This window comes from Liolophura sinensis, chromosome 10 (genome assembly GCF_032854445.1).
Source record: "Liolophura sinensis isolate JHLJ2023 chromosome 10, CUHK_Ljap_v2, whole genome shotgun sequence".
Lineage (NCBI taxonomy): Eukaryota > Metazoa > Mollusca > Polyplacophora > Chitonida > Chitonidae > Liolophura > Liolophura sinensis.
Genome location: NC_088304.1, coordinates 6,149,704 through 6,174,953, shown reverse-complemented (window position 1 = coordinate 6,174,953; position 25,250 = coordinate 6,149,704). Strand labels below are relative to the sequence as shown.

Genomic DNA, 25,250 nt, shown 5'->3' with positions numbered 1-25,250 from the left:
GCTCCGAATGTGTAAGGGTAAATATTTTAAGAAAGGTGTGAAAATGTATGGATGGACAGTATTGTGGAATAGACTTCGTCTCAGTCTGTACCACAGGACAACACAAATCGGTCTGTACCACACGACAACACAAATTGGTCTGTACCACACGACAACACCAAGCAGGGATTGTCGTGTTGTTAATTAAGACGAACAATGTTGGACGAGGGGAGAACAATCAGTCTCAACCGTTGTCTCATTATATATATATATATATATATATATACATTCTCGTTTTCTAGATTGAACCGCTTCGGTGGCCTAATGGTTAGAGCGTCCGCCTCGAGACCCGGGATAAAAGGTCGGGTCATATCAAAGACTTCAAAAATGGTACTTATTGCTGCCTGCTTTTGTGCTCAGCACTAATGGGTTAGAATAAGGAAACAGGACTGGTTGGCCCGGTATCAGTATAGTGTAACTCGGTAGGTTGTCATATCTGGTGTCTTCGGCATGAAATTCAGTGACGGCAGCACTTTGGTGGCATGGATCTGCCTTTCCACAAGAAGACACAGTATATGTATACATACACCTAATCACTCCTCGTCGTCATACGACTGGAAAATTGCTAACTACGACGTTAAGTGCCACGCATTTATTCTTTCTTTTTCTAGAGTATGTACAAAATGATTCTAACAAGAGCTTAAAACTGTTGAATGCTGATAAAGCCTAAACACGCCTACGTGCGTCTCACAGGCTCTAAAGGTCAAGCTTGCCTAGTGACGGCCTTGATGTAAAGCGAAAGATGGAGAGCGACGCATGCTCTGTAAGGAGTAAGGTAACTGACTTCACGATATAAACCGACATTCTAAATGCAAGTGAACCGCGTACCCTCGTTGGATCAGACCAGACGATTAAAGCGCTTGCACACTGCGACTATCCGGCCCTTGACCAACTGTATGAGGTCGCGAGTTCGAACCCAGCAATAGAAGGTCACAGACGTCACTGGTCAATATATGGTCGGGAAATGTCCCCGTAGAATCATTTGTTTCCGCGGCCAATGTGGAGGAGAGCTGAGAAAACCACCGGCATTTGGCAAATAACTCGCTAACCTACGTCACACATATTCACCCTGAAAACTATAACTCAGCCTGTAAATCATATTTGTTGCTGCTGAGTGCTGCCCACGAGGTGGGAAGGTCTGTCAGGAACCTGCGGATGGTCGTGGGTTTCCCCCGGGCTCTGCCCGCTTTCCTCCCACAATAATGCTGGCCGCCGTCGTATAAGTGAAATATTCTTAAGTACGGCGTAAAAAACCGGTCAAATAAATCAAAACCTCCAACGAGCTAAGTGGAAATATAAGCGCTCCGGCATGCAGATCGTTTGTGGGGTTCTACGGCCTTCTATAAATGGGAACAAATCTTACAACTGATAACAGCAGCGCCCTCTAACTATGTAAATAGCACTAACAGTAATTTAAATAACATAACAAGTGGTCATGAATATTCATAGCTGGAACCGTAACCGAGAACGTAGAGGGCACTGCTGTTTATGAGTTACAAGATTTGTGTCCTTTTGTAGAGGACTGGGGTACCCCCATTATTTGTGACCAAGACCCCCACAGAAAGACGTCGAATCTCCTAAATTTTGTCCAAAAAGCTGGAGTCATACTTCCACAAAGTGAAGATAAGGATCTTAGTGATAGGGTCACCCCAGGGAAACAATGAACAAATATCATGACGATATACTTCACAAATACTTCAATCTTTATTGCACATGAGATGCATGAAGCCGAACTTCACGTCGTCAAAAAGGAAACAACCTTATAAAGAGAAAAATACAGACCGGTTTCTCTTCAACACTATTGAAGTACATCTTTTTGTAGCGTGAAAAACACATGTAAATTTAAGAGTATTCTGTGAATCTTAAATGACAAATCATTTCACTTCGAACGAGAAAATATAGGACAATAAATAATTTACAAAATGAACAAGAGATAAATAAAAGATACAAACATGGAGATGCACAAACGATAGGACAAATAAAATCCCTTAAATATACTGTAATTGAAATACTCGTTTTACGAAAATAAATGTATGGAAATGTGATCCTTGATTCATAACGTGGAGTTAAATGGCACATCTGTCGAAAAATGTTCAAAGATGTCTTACTGGAAGTTCTTCGTCTCTGAAATAAGAACAAGGCAAAATTTTAATAAAAACAATTCTTTTTATCTGTTGTCCAATCATAATTCTCTGACAGCTAATCTTAAGAGTCAACAGCGTTAGATTAAGACAATTTTTAGTTGTTGACATGTAATGCTTATTCATCTCCGATTGTTTTCATGCTGTCATTTATTTGTTCTGTTAGTATATGTCACTATTTAGCGATTAAGTAAAAAAATTGAAACAGACGAAAACATACACTCATATTGCACAACAAATAACAACATTATAGTATGAATATACAGTATGAAGTTTGAGAAATCCCAGACGCAGCATGGCGGACAAATTGCATCAAGCTTGTTGTGACTTAAGACAATGTGTGTTACTTACTCTCACATATCCTGGCAGCCAGTTCCCCTCCCCACCAAACCAAAGTTCGAGTAATCAGATCCCAAGATGATGTGGCTCTCAACAGGTTCACTGGCCAAGCTCTTCAAGAAACCAGGGTCCACCACTTTGCCGGCCCCAACCACAAACAGCTCGATACCTTCTTTCTTGGCTTTGGCCGCCTGCCTCCTAACGGCTTTGGGATTTTGCGGCTTGCCGGTGACGATCAAGATTCCAATATGGCGGGCGTTCTTTCTCCCGCCGTTTTCTGGGTGGAAGCCGTCGCGTCGGAGCTCACCGACAAGGGCGTCTAACTCTGAATAGGGCAGGCTGTCAAAGAGTTTGGGGATTTGGGACTTGTCGGTGTATCTGTTCAACGGGAAGCTGCCCACCTCGGGGCAATCTCCTGAGATGAGACCCACCCGCATGTTCGGGTTCTGCATCTCATCTGTCTGCACGAAGGCGGTCACACCTCTCTGGATGTCGGAAATCCCCGAGGGTCCAACCTCCGTGGAGTCGTAGACGAGGACGACATCAGCAGGGTTCACAACGCCACAAGCTGGAAACACATCAAAAACATATACACCTTTCACTTTGTATTCGTCAGAAGGGTAGAATTATTCTAGTTTATATTTACAATGCATTCTTGCCTTAAATAAAGGAAACAGCTTCTTTGTTTTAGTTAATGGTTATCGAAGTGTAAGCTCCATCTTGTTTTTCTTTTTTCCTTTTTTTTCTTCTTTTTTTTGGATTGTACATCGTGGAAAAGAACACTTGTGTCAAAGCAATCATATTTAGTGGTTAAACAATCTCAAAGACAAACCGCCACACATCGCCAAACGGTCACGGGCTTCGAAACGAGGCCATTAAATCTGCCTGAACTTTAAAATATGCAGTTAGCAATCCGAATCATAGTAGGGGGTGTACTCACGTTGCTCCTTCGGTGGCGGTGTGGTTGGCACTATAAATAAACAAAAAAGGGTGATTAGAAATTGTGTCAAATTTGAACAAATTTTAATACATGGAAACAGCCTTTTTCACCAATTTTAATGTAAAAATATATATATATATATATATATATATATGGCAGCATGGGTATTTGATCTCACAACCTTATAATTATAAAGATACTACACAAAAGAGCTTGAGCTATATATATACATATATATGTATGCTCAACCAACCATTCATATACAGTGGACTAACGCCGTGCATTTTAGTTGGATTAAAATTTTATAAACAAATACATTAAGCATGAGATGTAAATCACCGGTACAATTTGTACATAAAATACTTAACTCACATAAACCAGGGTTTAAAAACAAATAGCACTTTTCGTTAATCTTACCTTCACAGATCTTTATTCCCAGTACATTCTTGATAGATTCCAGCGCGTCGTAGTTGTCGACTTGGAAGACGTAGTCGTCTCCGGAGGCGATAGTGTGAAGTTCTGCTGGAGACACTTTCTTCCCGACACCGATGGCAAACATCAGTGCTTTGGACTCTTTTTTGACTCTGGCTGCTGCCACGGCTGTCCTGTCCCCATACGTGGACTTGCCGTCAGTCAGGACGATCCCGATACGAGCAGCATCCTGTCGGTTGGGGTTCGCCAGCGACTCGGGGAAAACTTTGGTTCTCAGGAAGTCCAAAGCTTCGTCTGTTTTCGTCGATGAACCATGGAGGTATTTGATTCTAGAAATGGCGTCAATGACGGAAGCTTCGTCTTTGTAGGCGTCGAATCGGAACGCACCACGATAGTAGACGCCGTCTGCGAACGAGACAGCAGCGATTCTCACTTTGTCTGGGGCAATGTTGAAAACTTTGACGAAATCCTGGACAAAACGTATCTGTTTGTAGAAATCTACAGACCAAATACTGGCAGAGTTGTCAATCACGAAGGCGATATCGGCGTTCTTACCCCCACAACCTAGAAACGAAAGTGAAAGTAATACAAGACACGTATTTACTTTTTTTTTCATTAAAACAGTAGTCATCCAGTAATCGATTTTAGCCAGAGTTATTGATCAGCAATCAGATCAGGAAATAAAACTTTTGCGAATGTCGTCTTAATTATAGCTTAGCAATTAAACTGAATGACTTTGCGTTTGTTTCATTACACTAGTTCTAAATTTAATACGACATAATTAAGAGGCGTTTAACTGATGGAGTAGCTGAAACACTAACAGGTTAATACAGATAACCAACACAAACTGGACACATACCTTTCTTCAAAGACGTGTCTCTGGCTATCATATCGAGTGCTACAAGAAAAGGGAAAATGCATTACTTTAATTTATGATTAGTAAATTTAGCACTTGAAAAAAAAAATGTGTTCATCCACATTGGAGATTGCTAGAACTTGCCCGTACCGATGCTAAAAAACATTTAATGTTATTTCTATTTCTCTTGATTCACTTGAAAGGAAACGAAAATAATAGTTATCGCTATGCATGTGTGAGGTAGATATGTACATTTAAAGAAACGATATTTACAACAAAAAAGCAGCCATTTTGTCAGCGGGTTGTCGCCCTTTAAATGGAACTCTAAAAATTTAAGACAATTGTGATCAACCGAGACTTGTTGCCTATAACGACCCGGTTGTATAGAAGCGGTTGTTTTTCTTTTTCTTTTTTTTTAATCTTTGCCGCTGTAGAAAGAACAAGAAAGAAACAAAATCTTATTTCACAATAATCACCATATGCTATTACTGACCTAGGGGCATACAATTCGTCATAAAGTAATTTGAGAAATTCTTTTTTTTTTCAGGGACACGATTCATGGTGATTATGTCGTTAGACGCTATACTCAGAAGCTGTTACTGTACAATTAGATAGTTTCATGGCCCGGCCCGCTATTTTCAAATCCTATTTACACCCTGGCAGTGTTTAGTGCCTGGATGCTAACACACGATAATTGCCGATACTCACAATACAACATGAAAAACTACAGGAGTTAAATAACTGTCGATGACGGGTAGGCTAATCAACACAGAGATAATAAGAGAGGAAAGCATTTACATCTGACAGTTGCTGAAGTAATTACTCCCTATTGGCCTCAATTGAATCGACCCTGCCCGCCATCGGACTAGTTTTTAAATGTACTAAATGAGGTAGGCTTAATATGGGATTTGGATAAATCTATATCAAGGCAAAGGGGCATTATCAGTGAAAGAGGGCAATTTACTGTTTTGTTTTCGCAAAACATGAATATGACTTGGATATCTCTGAGGAATGTTTAACTGAATTCCTTATAAGATCAGTCATTGACGAAAAAAAGCCAATCCTCAAGTCTATCCACCTTCGAAGAAATGAAAAATTTTGGACTACAGAGTTAAAGACATCGGAGATGTGTTTATTTATCTTTTGATTGGTGTTTTTCGCCGTGTTCAAGAATATTTTCCGGTATAGAGCCCGGGGAAACCCGCGACGATTCGCAGGCTGCTGGCAGACCTTTCCACGTATGGGCGGAGAGGAAGCCAGCATGAACTGGACTTTAACTCACAGCGGCCGCATTGGTGAAAAGCTCCTAAGCCAATGGGCCTCGCTGCCAATCAAAGATGTAAGTAAACAAATTTAATCCATTCTTACCCGCCTCGTCTTCGTAATATGACATAGCCTGCAAAACAAAAAGAAACTGTTTAATGTAACGTGGACATAAACAAGGAGACAAACGTTAAATTTGAGGTAGGCTTTGAATGGTTGTGCAAGGTGTGCCTAGATACAAGGTTGTATGATCTATGGTATGTATTCTGAATGTATATATATATACATACACGAAAGACAAGGAGTTCTATTCACTACTGGAATTTTGAAACACACAAAAGTGACGGAGAGTGAGCAAGGAGTAATAGATAAAGGCCATAGAAACCTATTTAGAAACACTTGATACCCATCGGCTTATGCATTGACACAAGAAACAAAACACAAAATGTTTCGAAATGCACATAAAGCATTTCAGTGTTATATCAGACATCATATAAATCTAGTAAAATAAAATTCAGTAAATCGTGAACTCACCAACGCAGCCGGTAGTAAGAGGAGGGCACACAGCTTTAACATCTTTGGTTAAATATTTCTTCGTAAAATATACAACAGCTAAACAGAAATAAAACTGAAAAGTAAACTTGTGAATTAACTATCAAGCTATATGTTATTCAAATGTGATCCTGTCGCAGTTGCAGAAAGGTGATATCGAAATCTAGCTTTGGTGGCCCTTATATATCGTTAAAATTTGGGCGAGTCGAAGGATGGGACTGTCACCGGGAATTGTACATTCCTAACCCCGCGAGGGTCACTCAGCAAATTTTATTACCACACAATTGCCCCCCCCCCCCCCCCCCCCCACCACCACCGACAACACGTGGAAATATACCTCCATATATAGAAGCCTTGTGTTTGCACGAACGTCAGTGGCTCGGCCAACCCCGACATGACCTCTGCCGGAATTTGAATTACTATCGCGCTAGGCATCACGTGCTCGCCTTTTCGGAGAACCGCAATATCCTCTGCCGCTTTCATGACGTCACAGATTGGCACACGCTATCACAAGTACATTTCCCAACAAACTGTTTATTTTTTCATATTTTTGCAATAAACTGATACTATTTATATACCCTTATTTAAACGTCTATTAAGTGTTCACGAAGGCCTTCGGTATTAACAAAAAACATATTATTTTTTGAAAAAACGAATACAACCCAAAATCAACAAAATAGCAGACAACTTTTACACAGCCTTGTACTCAGTTTTTGTTGTCTTTTGGAAACTCATTTTAGCCTTGTGGTAAGATAATCCAAGCAAAGAGATTTGTGAGAGAAATGCTAGTGCTTATGTTTTGTGTTGTTTTTGTATATTTTCATAAAAGTGCGTGCAGAACAATAGAACTCTGTTATCGGTAGCAGAGACGAAGCTACTGGCAGCCCTGATTGGAGAATGTGTTTTCACACGCCCACAATTTTCCAGGCATCCAGACCATTACACGAGCTCTTGCGCGCAGGGTCACCGTACCTCAGGTATCTCGAGTGACATTTTTGTGGCCACAAACCGGATGAGCTTTCTGGCGGTCAGCAAGTGTGGATTCTTATAATCAATTGTCCAATATCACTACCATAACACTATTGATACGTAACGATGAAAAAAATGTCTCACATTTTAAATGAACACAGGTCGTAAATCTATACTGTACACTTGGAGGTAAATGCCGCTACAGAGCAACGTGGATGTGCAAAAGCTAGAACTAAAATTCTGATCTCTTACTGAATTCAATTTCACATTGCTTCAAAAGTAACTAGTTTGAACTCTGACTTGAATTCCCTTGTGAGTTTGAATTCTATCGATCAAGTACATAGCTGGCAATAACGTGTTTTCCCGTCAGCAGAATGAATAAATCGTTACACAGGCCAATATATAGGTCTTTTTACACAAGAGCTGCAGAGAAGGCTAATTGTGTTTTGTTCGTAGTATAATAGAATAAAAGCCTATAAGGTTTATTGTTATCTGTCAAACTCTTAAAATGTCAAAGTATATTATTTATTGGGTTATGTACCTCTACAAAGCGTCTTCTCCTTCCCCGGCCCTCAACAACCCTTTCTAAAGGCGCGTACCTCACCTCCAACAGACAAAGATAGTCTCCAATTCAAAAGTTAGTTTTCAACGCATTATTTCCCCCAAACCCATTTTACGACACACGATAAAATATTTACGTAAGTGAGAAATTTCTGAGAACCACTTGTAAAAGAATTTCCTGAGCTTGATGATTCGGTATAGCTGGCTGTTTCGGGGTAGGCCCCTGGTCATGTCATTTGACTGAATTGACGATGGAATTTGATGTCAAAGATCAACGCTAAGTTTCCGCAGAATGGGATCTGAATTGATATGATGTTTAGTCTGTCAACCATAACCACTGAAAAGGTGAAATATTCCTTGTCAACACGTATAGCAAAACTGATGATTTGATTTAGTTTGTTAACATTCGGTGTTTAGTTGATAATGACATTTATTTGTTCCACTTAATTGGAAATGACATTTTGTTTGTCAACTTTCAGAAATTAGATTCGTTAGCCATCAGCACTGAATTTATATATGCTATTTACAAAATTCCAATCTTCTTTTAGAAAAAAAAAACAATGGCGTACTTTTAAGTTAGTGCAAAAGCATGTGCAGTTTTATGTGATTTACAGTAGTGAGTGAGTGAGTGAGTGGTTGGGGTTTAACGCTCACCCACTACTGTAAATCACATATAACATATCCCAACAAATCGCCTTTCTCTACTACAGTTCGCACAGTACATGACGCCGACGAGTTGGTGAACAAAACCATACAGTTATAAGCGATTTACTGTAGGTTTTCCCTTTTCGTGGACTTTCTGCAGGAGTACGATAACAACGGTAAACCGGAACTATGCACGACGTCTTCAGTGTAAATTACGACCCCATATGTAGGCCAAGCACCTCTCAGGATCCGTGTTACGGCTCGAGACTCCTTGGGCAAACATTCGTCGTGTTATATCAGTTGTCAGCTACTTCACTCCGTTCGCACACACATAAATTTTGATCTGTTTGACTAAGGCCAAGTCACGTGGCTCCGATATTGCACAACGCTTTGTTAGCTATAGTTTGTAACTATCTGTTGATACAGGTGGAATAAAATCCAGAGACGAGTCCGCCATTTATGCTTGAACGAACAAAACAGTGTCACATGTCCGTTAAAGCCTGTTCTTGTGGTACTATATTTTCTAGTCTTTACATGAAAACGGTTGTTCATATAAATGCTATCCGAAGTCTGTACGGATACGGTAATATATATTATTGTATTCCTGGGTATATCCATATGACGACAGTTGTGTATATAAATGTATTCCTGAGTCTATCCATATAGCTGCAGCTATGTATATAAATATATTCCAGAGTCTATATATATGATGACAGTTGTGCATAGAAATGTATTCCTGAGTGTATACATATGACGACAGTTGTGTATATTACTACATGCCTAAGTCTATACATATGACAACAGTTATGTGTATAAATGTATTTCTGAGTCTATACATATGACGTCTGTTGTGTATATTACTGACAACGGTTGTCTATATTACTGCATGCCTGAATCTATACATATGACGTCAGTTGTATATATTACTACATGCCTGAATCTATACATATGACGACAGCTGTGTGTATTACTGCATGACTGAGTCTATACATGTGACGACGGTTGTGGATATTACTGCAGGCCTGAGTCTATGCATATGCCGACAGTTGTGTTTATTACTGCATGCTTGGGTCTATTCATATGTCGACAGTTGTGTGTATTACTGCATGTCTGGGCCTATTCATATGACGCCAATTGTGGATATTGCTGCATGCTTGTGTCTATACATATGGCGACGGTTGTGTGTATTACTGCATGCCTGAGTGTACACATATGACGACAGTTGTGTATATTACTGCATGCCTAAGTCTATACATATGACGACGGTTGTGTGTAGATTACTGCACGCCTGAGTCTATACATATGACGACGGTTGTGTTTATATTACTGCATGCCTGAGTCTATACATGTGACGACGGTTGTGGCTATTACTACATGCCCGAGTCTATACATGTGACGACGGTTGTGAATATTACTGCATGCCTGAATCTATACATGTGACGACGGTTGTGGATATTACTGCATGCCTGAGTCTATACATGTGACGACGGTTGTGTGTATTACTGCATGCCTGAGTCTATACATGTGACGACGGCTGTGGATATTACTGCATGCCTGAGTCTACTGCATGCCTGAATCTAAACTTGTGACGACGGTTGTGGATATTACTGCATGCCTGAGTCTATACATGTGACGACGGTTGTGTGTTTTACTGCATGCCTGAGTCTATACATATGACGACGGTTGTGTATATTGCTGCATGCTTGGGTCTGTATATATGACGACGGTTGTGGATATTACTGCATGCCTGAGTCTATACATGTGACGACGGTTGTGTGTTTTACTGCATTACTGAGTTTATATATATGACGGCAGTTGTGTATATTGCTGCATGTCTGGGTCTGTATATATGACGACAGTTGTGGATATTACTGCATGCCTGAGTCTATACATGTGACGACGGTTGTGTGTTTTACTGCATGCCTGAGTTTATATATATGACGGCAGTTGTGTATATTGCTGCATGTCTGGGTCTGTATATATGACGACAGTTGTGGATATTACTGCATGCCTGAGTCTATACATATGGCGACGGTTGTGTGTATTACTGCATGCCTGAGTGTACACATATGACGACAGTTGTGTATATTACTGCATGCCTAAGTCTATACATATGACGACGGTTGTGTGTAGATTACTGCACGCCTGAGTCTATACATATGACGACGGTTGTGTTTATATTACTGCATGCCTGAGTCTATACATGTGACGACGGTTGTGTGGGGGCCTCCGTGGCTCAGTCGGTTAGCGCGCTAGCGCAGCGTAATGACCCAGGAGCCTCTCACCAATGCGGTCGCTGTGAGTTCAAGTCCAGCTCATGCTGGCTTCCTCTCCGGCCGTAAGTGGGAAGGTCTGTCAGCAACCTGCGGATGGTCGTGGGTTTCCCCCGGGCTGGGCCCGGTTTCCACCCACCATAATGCTGGCCGCCGTCGTATAAGTGAAATATTCTTGAGTACGGCGTAAAACACCAATCAAAAAAAAAAAAAAAAAAAAAAAAAAAAAAAAACGGTTGTGTGTATTACTACATGCCTGAGTTTATACATATGACGACAGTTGTGTGTAAGACAGCAAGCCAGAGTCTATACATATGACGACGGTTGTGGATATTATTGCATGCCTGAGTCTATACATTTGACGACGGTTGTGTGTATATTACTGCATGCCTGAATAAATACATATGACGATAGTTGTGTATATAAATGTATCCCTCTGTCTATACATATGGAGTAAACTACTCATCTTCATTGTACCCTGTAGTTTAATTCGATTATATGCCATATATTCATTTATTTTGTCGAATGTACTTTGCAGATAGTATAACACACTACCAATGTTCACTTTTGTTCAAAATCATTATATGGTGTATTTCCAATTGATTTTTTGTTGTTATTTTTTTTTAATTTTTATTTATTTATTTATTATTTTTTTTTGTCTTTTGTTTATGTAACCTGTGCTATTATATTCAATCTCTGCAAAATTCCTGTATAATATCTAGCAGCTTTTGTGATTGTTATCTCAAACACAAGTGTAAACGAATTAAAGTAAAAAAAAAAACATATATAGACACATTAGCTGAAAACACAATTATGCCTGGTTAACACATTCCACTGGTTTTCTGCCTAATAGAGTAATTATGGTAAACGCTTCGTTCTCAGTTCTACCCTCATTTACATTTTAGGGTTAGCTAAAGTTAACAATTACATTGTATGTCAAACTGCAGAGAAAACTTTTGTAAAATAAACGGCGAGATCCTTCAGCATGTCATGGTAGGGTAATCTGTAAGAATAACACATCATTCTCTGTTGTGACGTTGTAGTACTTGTGAATTACGTCACTGTATATGAGCACATTCGTCAACAAACAGTGGCAGATTACAAGAAAGAACCGAAGAGTTCACCGCCAGGACCGATTCTTTTTCGGCGTGGAATGTTCCCCCAATAATCTCCTGCAAAACTACCGAAATTAAAAGAAAGCTAACCATATGAAGTAAGTTTCACCATACAGACAACTGAAAACTATGCGTCAAAATACTTTCTTTTAATATTTTTTTCGATTGTTTGGAGAGTGTTGAAAGGCATTCAAATATTTGAATTCTATGATGGGCTCACTACGAGCCATACTGACGGTATATAGGAACTCTGACGTCTTTTACTCATGGGTAAAAGGAGTTATTACAACATTCAATATCGTGAGTAGAGTTGGAAAAACTCCCTGTGACGCGATAGAATATTCCATAAAACCCACCAAAAGAATTCAAACGTTTGAATGCCTTTAACTGTCTTTGCAGAAATAAATCAAAGCATATTTATGCATAATTTCAAGTGATCTATTTAGTTATGTCTACTTCTCCTTTAAAAATTTGGAGATCCGGACCATCCCTCAGTGATGCAGAGCGAATGATCTGGCTGACGACAAACAATGCACGGCTAAGTACGTTACCCCTTAATATGCTTCTTCGTACCTTAATGGACCTAAGGGCCAATTTAAAATTAAACACATATTAAATAAATAAATCCATCCATAACGACCTTCGTATCCGCTATGACTTTAACTAGAAAACCGGTCAGTTTAATATTTCACTGTTAGTCTTGCTAAAATTAACATGTGTACGTGGGCGGTATATAGGTATACTATTTCTAATCCATATGCTACTCAAGCAACACCAATATATTCGTAAGGCCTGGTTTCCAACAAGTACGCCTAATCTACATCCGCAAGCACTTCAGATGTTTATCTCGCGTGGATTCATGCCGTAAGAAGAAGTAAGAAGCCCGCTATAGTTGTGTACCTAACTTGTCAAATGAGCAATTGCTCTGTTATTGTGTTAAAAGAGTAACTGGCATATCAACCGAATGCCGTAACGGATATGTCAACTGAGTAACTGATCTGTCAACTGAGTAACAGGTTTGCCAGCTGAGTACCTGATCTGTCAACTAATTAACTGACCTGTCAACTGAATAACTGCTCAGCAAACTATGTTGTTTTACAATCTTCTGTTATTACCGGAGCTGTTTTCGTGTTCAGTGGGTACCTTTTCAATCGTCGACAAAAATGTAAATGGCGTTAATCATGCTTACTGATTTTTTTTTTAAATTGATGTTTTACACTGCATTTAAGAAAATCTCATTTATACCACGGCTTCCAGCATTATTGTGGGAGGAAATCATGCCTGGCGAGCTAGTACGCACTACTATTAATTGCGCTACTCCTCAAAGTACAACTGGGAAGATAAAAAACAAACAATGTGGTATTCATGTAAGGATGTTAAAATACAGCTTACATCATTCGGACGTCTTCGCTCAAACACGTCCAGAACGCTGGATCACCGCACGTGCAAGACGTCATCGGCACGCGCATGCCTGTGCGGATGTTGTCGTTCACACTTATGCGGTTTCGAAAGCAGGCTTCAGGAAGGCATGAACCGGTCAGATGTTGTTCCGCATTTTTAGGATGTATCTATGTTGTAACACACTTGATTACGTGACACATACGGCGACAGACTGCCTTGTAGATGAAAATAGCTATGAAACCCAAAAATAGACATCATTGTAGATTTTGTGTTTCATAAATCTAGTTCCGTTGTAAACAAAGGTCAATATCCATGGCTATCAACGTTATACCTGTTATAACATTATAAATACGGGACAGATTCTAACCGACTGAACTTTTGCCTCATCAGTTCAATTATTTCTTATTATTACAGCTCACAACAAGTTTGTATACATGTTGTGCAATGTACCTAATCTTTTGTTTGTAACGGTTTATCAGTTTTCTTTATTCTGACAGGTTTGGTGATCTCCCAAAAGCGTTTTTAGATTCGATCAAAAGGTAAGAAACTAGGAGATGTAAATTTCAACATGAAGAGTAATACTTTATGACCTTGAATTACCTCCATAGCTACATTTTCTGGGCAAATTTTGGCGGCAGATATACTCTTTTTCAACAACGCCATGACTATAGGTGGACCTGATAGTTGTTCCATATAGATAAACAATTTTATTACGCGTTGTACGTCCATAGTAAAAGATTCGCTACCAACTGCAAGTAGTACATCTATTTACTGGTAGCGGACATTAGAAAGTACATGCATGCTCAGTTAAGTCATAACTTGGGCATAGAATTTGTTGTGAGCACACAGGTCTTCTGGGGATAGGAATTTTATTAATTTGCTAATCAGACCTATATTTTAATACGACAGTTTCATTTCTTATGCACATGGCCATATAGGCACCGAATGGCGACACCTAGATGGTAGAATTTGGCACGTGTAGTATCTCTTGTAGGCTATATGGGAGAAGAAACGCATTCTAAAACTATAATTCATAACTCATTTTCAGATAGGTATTGGATGACTGTTACTGCCTTGATGAATGCTTAGATGATCGGGAAATTTGATGTTCTAGCTCAGATCTAATTGCTGTTTATCCAGATGATTTAATCCCTGGGCCAGGAACATAGAATGAGCATCATTTCGTTAATATGTGCACCACTCAGTTTATGATCCCCCACTTTCCCGCTCCTCCCCCCACCCCCACCCCCGCCTTCCTTCCCAGCTTCTCTCCACATGCACCAAACCATGCAATCTTCAACCGAGTCAAAGATATTGTTTCTTTCAAATATATCGCATATATTTTGCGAATACCACATTTATAGTTGTTCTGTCTATCACTTTAATGACTTGACAAAATTCATCCAGACCACATTTATAGTTGTTCTGTCTATCACTTCAATGACATGACAAAATCCATCCTCAGATACGCATGTATGCTAGACGTTTAACATAGTACTTCGGAACTATGTACCACAGCAGAAAAATACACTTCGCCACGCATTTCAAAATAACAAACGGAAGTGAAATTACTGACTCGCTCGTTCAATATAGAACCAAGAAGATATATCTGTAAACCAGCGGTATTTCGATCAAGGTGTTACGTTCATCATTACGCATTGATCTGTTATTTGTAGGTGGGTCACTCTTAAAGAAAAACAATCCCCCTTTTTCCGTCAAAGTTTAAACTGCTATTGGTCCATCAGCCTGTACCTCTGACACAATGTATAAATCTCACAGCCTCACAGCGGTTAGCATTTGCGTATTTGTGTATGCGATGTGATACTAAAAAAAAAGAGAGGAAGTTGTCGACTGACCACTTTTACAACTATCCTACAGGATAGTGAACTAGGATTTAAATCTACCTCCGGACGTCAACATTTATGTACAACTGATGTATTTTATTTACTTACTTGAGTGGTGTTTTATAACGCGCCTTCTTCAAGAATAATGTCTCACTTCAGCAATGGTGGCTCAGCTTTTGCGTTGAGGAAACCGGTGTAAGCCGCCGCCCTTCTCAAGGCACATGGTAAACCTCTTAAATCCGAAGTCGACGCAGAGAAAGCTGGATTCGAACCTGGGACATTTTGAATATATCTTTGGTAAAAGTTTCGTTATGATCAATTGATGCAATTGGACTGTTTCTGGAGACCGTCGTGGTATAGTTCGTTATGATTCTGTGCTGCATTTGTTTTTTTTAAAAAGGTGAATGAATTATAGGCCTGTACTGGAATATCAAGGCCATGTCTTTGGTTGTGGTCGCACTCAAGAATATTTCACTTCTTCGACGGCGGCCAGCATTGTGATGGGAGGAAACAAGGATTTTGTTTCTTGCAATGGTAACAGTAATTTAAATGTGAATTTAAAATTTTAACTGACTTATTTGTTATTTTTTTTCAGCTGTTTTTAAATGCGTTTCCTTCATGCTTTGAACTGTATTCTGATTACACTCCAAAAACAAATGTGTTAACTTTGTAACGGGAGCAGCTTTCCAGTGCTTATACTAGCAGTCGCTAGAAGGAATTTCCCTTCAGCTCAGTTGGTAGATCACTGGACTTCGGCTGCTGAGGCCTGAGTTTGAATCCTGGTGTGGACCACGTAGTAAAATCCTTCAACCTTTAGAATTTTAAAGGACGCTCTTTGAGTGATACTTGAATGTGTTCTGTGTTTACAGCATAATACCGTGTGATATTCAACATAATATCCTCTTTGTCTGATATTGTTTTGTTTTTATTTTCTTTATGTTAAATTAACAGAATATGTTTGTTATGTTAAACTGTTATAACAAAATACATTCTACATCAATCAAACATCGCCACGATATGGCTGAAATATTGCCGATGTGGCGTTAAGCCATAATCATTTATTCATTCAATCAAACAAGGGCTTTTCTGTTAAATTTTACAGATGATATTTTTGAAAGTATATGGTTTACTCTCGTGTTGAAAGCCATAGCTGTTTCCTTGTTTCCTTTTCTTCTCGACACGATCTGGCTCGAATATTGTTAATATGGCGTCTAAGCCCTAATCATCCGTCATATTCATTCTTCGTAGCGCTGGGAAGAGTTCACAAGTCCAAAAACTTTAATCTTATTTAGAAAACCAAATATCTGAAGGTGGATACAAACGTGGGTGTAATTGTACTACCATGATGAACAGTAAGGAAACGACGGTCACGATTACATATCGATTTGATGCTTATATTTACGAGTTAAATTTGGATTACAATTTTAACGTAAACTCAGAAATCATTTTGTAAAACGAGCCCTTGATGACATTTACCAACTGCACGACCCCGCTGAATACATGCAGGCCCAACAGTTACAGTTCACTTTGAAAGAAACTTTGATGTTACAAAACAGCATTCAAAGGCTCCCAGATTGGACCTATCTGCGGGCGAACAAATTACTGCAAACTGTGACATTAATCTGTCAAGGTATCACCGTGAAATGTATGAACGTGTAAGAGCATGTAAACTGTGGGCATTGCAGCTGTGATAATTACATAATTGAGGATGATAAATGGTGATGTAAGCCTTCCAGCTTGAAGATATCTACAGGAAAAATAGCATCGTCCAGCACGGAAACATTTACACACGTGTTGGCGTGATCCAGTGTCATAGTAACTTATTATAGGTGGCGACAAAAACATCAACAACAACTAAAAATAAAAAACTTATTACATGTATTGATTTACTGATTTATTTATCTATTCATTTGATTGGTGTTTTACACCACTGTCAAAAATATTTCACTTATGCGACGTCGACCAGCATTTTGGTGGGAGGAAGTAAGGCAGATCCTTGCGAAAACCCACGGCCATCCGCAGGTTGCTGACACACCTTTCCACGTACAGCCGGAGAGGAAGCCAGCATGAACTGGACTTGAATTCACCACGAACGCATTGGAGAAAGACCTCTCTGCCACCGACGCCCCAAAAGATGAATAAATAAATGAGATGAAATAACTAAAAGACAAAAAATAAGGAGAAAAAATGTTAAAAAGTACGTAGGCCATTTCCTGACATCATCTCTGTCTAATTTACATCAGCAAATCTCACCTTTATAGGAATTTAATCCACAGTATTCCCTTGGGTGCTCAGTAAGCTACCCAATAAGTGTGAATTCGATTGGATGAACCGTTGTGGAGCACAGACAGACAGACAGGTGGACAGATAGGTAGATGGGCGGACACACAGGCAGATGGGCAGGAAGATTGAGAGATGGGCAAGCAGACAGAAGGGCAGACAGACGGACCGACAGATGGGCAGGCAGACAGATGGACAAGCAGACAGAGAGATGGGCAGGCAGATTGACAGATGGGCAAGCAGACAGAGAGATGGGCAGGCAGATTGACAGATGGGCAAGCACACAGATGGGCAGAGAGATGGGCAGGGAGATGGGCAGGCAGACAGATAGATTGGCAGGCAGACAGAAAGATGAGCAGACAGACAGAAAGGTGAACGGGCAGACGGACAGACAGTTGGATAAGCAGACATGAGGACAGGCAGACAGACAGATGGGCAGAGACAAGCAGATGGACACATGCACTGACACACATTCTGACACAGAGCTGGTAGACAGACAGAGAGACAGACTGAGTACCATAAATAATACAAAGTTTCATATTGCTTTATGTTCTGAACATATTTTGACACAGCTTTTTTGTACAAAATGCAAGATATATCGCCCGTTATACAAACTTCATACAAAACAGAAATTACCGGCTTACGGTCTTACAGTACACAATATATGTAATGTACGCCTGCTGCAGATTAAGTCATTCTTGTAATAGTATGTAGTTGTTACATGAACAGCTCCCTGGAGGGAAACAGATGTTGAAAGGTGTATTTTCATCCGGCATAATTGTACAAAACAATGTTAATTGGTTCCTAGATAAATGCTACATTCTATTGGCCAGTGATTGATATGCTTGCAGCCAATTGCTGTGGGTCATTTTTTTCTCCTGACCGCGTAGCTACATGCACTGCTCTTCAAAATGTATAACAGACATATTTCTGAATTTCTGCACGAGATCATTGGTATACTTAATGCAATTCCTTTGTTTAATTTGGCTATGAAGCTCCAGTTTGTGAAAATTTTAAATATAAATTTTGACAGGCATGTTCACCCAAGGGTAGTAAAGTGCTAAAAAAGAGCATATAAAACTCGACATACGCATTTAGGCTGTTACGATGACCGTCACGATGACCGTTACGGTGTGTCCTAAGCAGTGGAGTAAGCTATGCGGAGAGAATGGAGTTGCATTCTTGAACGAGCTCCACATACGATCAGCTGAGTTGTGTTGAGCTTTCTTGATCTGGTGAACGCCGAGTTTCAGTGAAAATGAAATGCCAATCGAAAACCAAGCCCTACCCCCCCCCCCCCCCCCCACACTTCACCGGCCCCTAAAAAATGGAGAATGAGAAAAGGTACAAAAGTCATATAAGGTTGTGGGTATATAGGAGGTACGCCTCTATACATACTACCCTGCGGATGGTCGTGGGTTTCCCCCGGGCTGTGCCCGGTTTCCACCCACCATAATGCTGACCGCCGTCGTATAAGTGAAATATTCTTGAGAACGGCGTAAAACACCAATCAAATAAATAAATAAATCTATGCATACTTATGGGCCTCCGTGGCTCAGTTAGTTAGCGCGCTAGCACAGCGTAATGACCCAGGAGTCTCTCACCAATGCGGTCGCTGTGAGTTCAAGTCCAGCTCATGCTGGCTTCCTCTCCGACCGTACGGGAAGGTGTGGCAGCAGCCTACGGATGGTCGTGGGTTTCCCCCCGGGCTCTGCCCGGTTTCCACCCACCATAATGCTGACCGCCGTCGTATAAGTGAGATATTCTTGAGTACGGCGTAAAACACCAATCAAATAAATAAATCAATGCATACAGGAGGTGTGCTTGTGGGCATTTAGGAGATGCGCCTCTGGCCATCTATTGGAGGTGGGCATGTAAACAAAACATATGAAGTGCGCTAGTGGACATATTTAAGAGGTGCACAAATGAAAAAAGACAACAATTACATTCATTTACATTCAGTGTATGGTCTTCGTTTATAACAAGTACCATAACCCAAAGGCATGCACGTGCTGCTTTGTTATTCCCGGTAGAGCGTGACAGCTTTTGAACATGTGCGGTCATAAAACACAGCGTGCCGATGCTGCACCGGTATGCACAAGCACTGTAGCATTACAGCCGAACACGAACTGAAACGTGTTTACTGAAGTTTGAACCTCTTTGTGTAGCCCGGAAATTCTGTCATGGACTAGCCCTTTGGAGATTAGTAATAATAACTGTATAATTGGTCTCAGTTTCTGATGCACATGGCCGTAGGCCTCGTGCCGACCTCATATACTGGCCCCTATTGACAATATCTGTGATGTGAGCGTGGGTTAAAACTATACCGAATCGGTCTAATTGAACTATATACAGGGTAACAATATCCATTGTCGCAAAATCAGATAAAAACCCAAATTATGTAGACAGATAAATCACACAGAAATAGGTTGTCAGTCTGAGTTGGTCAAATTTGTCGTTAGTAATGAACTATAATTTGTCCCGTCTAATGCCTGTTGGATGTATCCGGTAAACCATATTTTCATTCAGTGTGTGACTTGTAATTCGCGATAAGCATCTGACCCGCTTCCCTGTTGACCCAAATATGGCAAACGTACATGTAAGGTCAGCATATAGCTGTATGTAAGAGAATACGCATAATTCACCTAAGCTCACAAAACTTCGAAACACACTCTGCCCCTAAAACAATTAAATCCCGACTTGCGTTGACGCACAGTATACCCTAGCTCTGTATCTATAAAACCACATACCAATTGAAGTGAATAATTACATGAAACTGAAGAACTCAAATGCCAAGCCTGTTATACTAACAAATCCGCTGACAAACCCAAGCTGGTAAGCCCTGTTATACTAACAAATCCCATGCTGGTAAGCTCTGTTATACTAACAAATTCCCTGACTCAAACCCCCAGATGGTAAGCCCCGTTACACTAACCCTGTTATACTAACAACCCCAACTGGTAAGCCCCTTTATAATAACAAACGCCCTGATTCAAATCCCCAGTTGGTAAGCCCCGCTACACTAACAAATCCCCAGCTGGGAAGTCCCGTTACACTAACAAATCCCCAGTTGGTAAGCCCCGTTACACTAACAAACCCCCGACTGAAACCCCCAACTGGTAAGGCCCGTTACACTAACAAATCCCCAGCTCGTAAGCCCCCTTACACTAACAAATCCCCAGCTGGTAAGCCCCATTACACTAACAAACCCCCTGACTCAAATCCCCAGCTTACAAGCCCCGTTACACTAACAAACCCACGGATACATATCCCCAGTTGGTAAGCCCCGTTACACTAACAAATACCCTGACTCAAATCCCCAGCTGGTACCCCCCCCCCCCCACCCCCCACCCCGTTACACTTACAAACCCCCTGACTCAAATCCCCAGCTAATAAGCCGCGTTACACTAACAGATCTCCAGCTGGTAAGCCCCATTACACTAACAATCCCCTGACTCAAATCCCCAGCTGACAAGCCCCGTTACACTAACAAACCCTCGGACACATATCCCCGCCTGGTAAGCCCCCATTACACTAACAAACCCCGCTGACTCATATCCACAGCTGGTAAGCCCCGCTACACTAACAAATCCCCAGCTGGTAAGCCCCATTACACTAACAAACCCCCTGACTCATATCCCCAGCTGGTAAGCCCCGCTACACTAACAAATCCCCAGCTGGTAAGCCCCATTACACTAACAAACCCCCTGACTCAAATCCTCAACTGGTACGCCCCGTTACACTTACAACATCTCTGACTGAAATCCCCAGTTAATAAGCCGCGTTACACTAACAGATCCCCGGCTGGTAAGCCCCATGACACTAACAAATCCCCAGCTGGTAAGCCCCATGACACTAACCAACCCCCTGACTCAAATCCCCAGCTGACAAGCCCCGTTACACTAACAAACCCCCGAACTCATATCCCCAGCTGGTAAGCCCCGTTACACTACAAACTCCCCAGCTGGTAAGCCCCCTTACACTAACAAATCCCCAGCTCGTAAGCCCCGTTACACTAATAAACCCCTGAATCAAATCCTCAGCTGGTACGCTCTGTTACATTTACAAACCCCCTGACTCAAATCCCCAGCTAATAAGCCCGGTTAACTAACAAACCCCCTGACTCAAATCCCCAGCTGGTAAGCCCCGTTACACTAACAAATCCCCACCTGGTAAGCCCCGTTACACTAACAAACCCCCCAGCTGGTTAGACCCGTTACACTAACAAATCCCCAGCTGAAAAGCCCCGCTACACTAACAAATCCCCAGCTAGGAAGCCCCGTTACACTAATAAATCCCCAGTTGGTAAGCCCTATTACACGAACAAACCCCCGGACTCAAATCCCCAGATGCTAAGCCCCATTACACTAACAAACCCCCAGCTGGTTTCTTCCTGGATGACAGTATATAACAGGATTACATCCAGCCTACATGCATGTGTTAAATATTTTTTAAACCTTAGACGTTTGTGTCAGCCAAGTCCCAGCAGTAGTATATCATGGTTGTTTTTTTGTTGTTGTTGTTATTGTTTTTTGTTTTGTTATGTTATGTTTTTTTTTCCCTCACTTTTTTTTTTTCAGTTGGTTTGGTGTTAGTATACATTTTCATCTGTCGTAGTCCGTGTCGGATAATTAATCCTTCTTGCATGCACTCTTGCACACATTGTGTTGTGACGAGCACGGGATCAAAGGTTCCACAAAGGGCTGACAACATCGTTCCGATATTTCATATTTTTTTAGTGTCATCTTGTTTATTGTTGTTTATCTTACCTACTGACTTACACATGACAACACCTGGATAAAGTAACAGTACCTGGGTCCTTAGATAAAAGGTAATAGTTGAAGCATTTAGCGTCCCGACGAGTGAGAACAACAACAACTTAACAATCAGCAATCAACATTATGACGCAAATTGATCAATACTTTCATCCGAGAGTGAGCGTGTTTATTCATATTTATTTATTTTTTTGATTGGTGTTTGACGCCGTTCACAAGAATATTTCACTTATACGACGGCGGCCAGCATTATGGTGTGAGGAAACGGTTCAGAGCCCGGGGGAAACCCACGGCTATCCGCAGGTTGATGTCAGACCCTGCCACGTACGGCCGGAGAGGAAGCCAGCAAGCACATCTGTAAGGTTGATTGCAGATTCAGTTTGAAGATTGGTTATCTTGGATATTTTGAAGTGTTGCTAAGATGTGATTAAAACTGGCTTCTTGTCCTAAGTCCTGTAAGCCAAATATTTGCGAATCTTCTTGCATTCGAATTGATATTTGAACTCATGTTTTTATTTCAGTAGAATATACAATGTTTCAGATCATTATAAAAGTTGGGAACATGGAATACCTAAAATTGGTTTACTTTTATACATTTGTATGCATTAAAACCTTGGTTTGGAAGTGCTGCTTGGTGGTAATAGATTTGATAGATTCTGGTAGCTTTTCACAAAGCAAATATTTAAGGGAATCCATCTTGATTCAGGTGAAAAGTGATGAAAGCAAAGCCCTGTATAGTAGAGCTATGTAAGACAACTAAAATATTTTAAATATTTCAAGCCGCCAAGCTATTTTGTATTACATGTTACTCTCTAGTTAATTAGACAAATAAACACTTTCACTTGTGTGTGTGTGGGTTGAGCCTTGGACAAGTAAACAGTAAAACAGCAAATCCTCAGATGTTCAGTCTCAAATATACATGTAACATACAGTGTAGTATAAATTTTCCATCATCTATATTTATATATACATGTAGTTTTTTCATGCTTTCAGAGATGGCTGACATTTGGATGTTTGGTTTAGCTGTGGTTTTCTCAGCTTGTGTCCTCTACAGCCTGATCAAGTTAGTGAGCCGTGGAGTCCGGTTCTGGAGAAAGATGAAGATGTTATCTGACATCCCCTGTTTCCCTCCACACTGGCTGTGGGGGCATATTCTAGAGGTGAGAATTAATCTGTTGGAAATTCTGAGGCTTGGGAAACATCTATGATATTTTTGTACTCATGGGGCTTACCAGCTGGGGATTTGAACCAGGGATCTCTGGGTTTGGATTCCACTCTTGTACCACTTGACTGACTGAAGAGAAATTTCCTCCATACTGGAGGTAGATAACGCTTATATATTACCCTATTACATTCAACCCCCCGTTTTCCTAGTCACTTCCTCGTGGTAAAGGAGCGTCAAACAAACACAAGGTCCACCAAAGCATCATGGCCTGCTCTATAAGCCACCCAAGCAACCCTGCTCCACAGGGCCAAGTGTGATGGGGCTTGCTAACTGGGGTAGACAGTGCTAAGTTATATATCACCCTGTTACATTGTCATAAACCAACCAAATTGGTAGGCCTACCAGGAGGTTATTTCACTTATGAGAAAGGCCGATCTTCAGCTTCATTTGAGACATTTTAAGCAAGGTGACAAGCAGATTTCTGTATAACCTTAGGGGTTTATGTTAAGATATCACATTAATTTGGGGAGATCAGTTTCAAGATCAAACTCTTTTGTCAGGATTATTATAAAAGGTAAAAATAGCCCTTCTGCATCATGTGATCAGTCAAAATGTTAATTAATTTGCTAATCACCTGTCTCTCCATGTTCTGGATACACAAATGACACTGCTTCATAAGTTCCGCAAACTTCCTGCACCTCAGTTTTTTTCATCCTTCGTCTGTTCTATTAAAATAACTTTTTGTGAAAGTTTTAGCAGGGGCCCATTTAACAGCAAATGTAATCAGATATAGTTGCCCAACATGAAGACTTTTTTCTACGTTCACAGATAAAAGAGTACAAACTCAAAAGTCAATTTTTGTTTCTAGTTGGTAAAAATACAAGTATGTCATTGATTATGGACACCATATATACATTTGTGTATCTGAGCATATTCGTGAATTTTATTGTGCAGATTGTAATTTCTTTTCGTGCTCAGTTTAAAGGTTGCAAGTTCCAATCCATTTATCTCCCTCTTTGGGCTGAGGTTTTAGGTATCTAGCAAAGGACTGTGGCTCTCTGGCATGTCTGGTGTCCTCCATCCATAACCCTGACTGCCATTTCATATATTAAGAGAAAAGCTTCTCAGTACAGCTTAAACAATCAATGAAATAAGTAAATACATGCCAATGTTGTACACAATAGAACAATTTAAGTTTCTGGGTTTTATTACTCATGTGTCTAACTGATCTTGATCTGCATATATTTAATACACTTTAAATTACATAGTTTTCATTGTAATTTCAGTACCCAGGTCCTAACGAAGCGGGTCTTGCCTGGCAGAGAGAGCACACAGCAAAGTTCCCATACGTATCCCTAGCATTGATTGGCCCATTCATCATCCAGGTTCTCCCGTCCCACCCAGAAATGGTCAAGGAGATTCTTAGGACCTCTGGTTAGTAGTGGATTGTTGGTGGTCAGCTATTTGGACAATTTTCGAAATTTATGTGTATCTCTGTGAACACAGAATTTTGATGACACCATGTTCATTCATGCTGATTGAGCTCTTTAATAGGTTGTAGCAGAAGTTCATTACCTAGAAGTATGCAACTTCCCTATAGCTTAGTCTCCACTGCACAGTACACAACTTACGTCATCTATAAAAGCTTGTGCCACCTGGT

General features: G+C 40.6%; 3 protein-coding genes across 3 annotated transcripts in view; 2 read left to right on the top strand and 1 right to left on the bottom strand.

The window, feature by feature from the left end:
* Nucleotides 1-1,730: 1,730 nt before the first annotated feature.
* On the bottom strand, nucleotides 1,731-6,746 carry LOC135476672 (collagen alpha-6(VI) chain-like). Its single transcript, XM_064756776.1, has 7 exons — nucleotides 6,545-6,746; nucleotides 6,116-6,143; nucleotides 4,751-4,789; nucleotides 3,877-4,455; nucleotides 3,460-3,489; nucleotides 2,532-3,087; nucleotides 1,731-2,163 (listed from the first exon to the last, which is right to left on the bottom strand). Exons 1-6 carry the CDS (start codon nucleotides 6,584-6,586, stop codon nucleotides 2,534-2,536), a joined length of 1,272 nt encoding a protein of 423 aa, XP_064612846.1. The 5' UTR covers nucleotides 6,587-6,746; the 3' UTR covers nucleotides 1,731-2,163; nucleotides 2,532-2,533.
* A 10,999-nt stretch (nucleotides 6,747-17,745) lies between these two features.
* Nucleotides 17,746-18,063, top strand: LOC135476466 (octapeptide-repeat protein T2-like). Its single transcript, XM_064756496.1, has one exon. It carries the CDS (start codon nucleotides 17,746-17,748, stop codon nucleotides 18,061-18,063), a length of 318 nt encoding a protein of 105 aa, XP_064612566.1.
* A 4,283-nt stretch (nucleotides 18,064-22,346) lies between these two features.
* The window catches only part of LOC135476129 (ultra-long-chain fatty acid omega-hydroxylase-like), a 17,464-nt gene continuing 14,560 nt past the window's right edge, over nucleotides 22,347-25,250 (top strand). Inside the window, exons 1-3 of the mRNA XM_064756041.1 lie at nucleotides 22,347-22,481; nucleotides 23,419-23,585; nucleotides 24,877-25,024. Coding sequence (XP_064612111.1) covers nucleotides 23,421-23,585; nucleotides 24,877-25,024 — 313 coding nt within the window. The 5' untranslated portion in view covers nucleotides 22,347-22,481; nucleotides 23,419-23,420. The remainder of the gene's footprint in view (nucleotides 22,482-23,418; nucleotides 23,586-24,876; nucleotides 25,025-25,250) is intronic.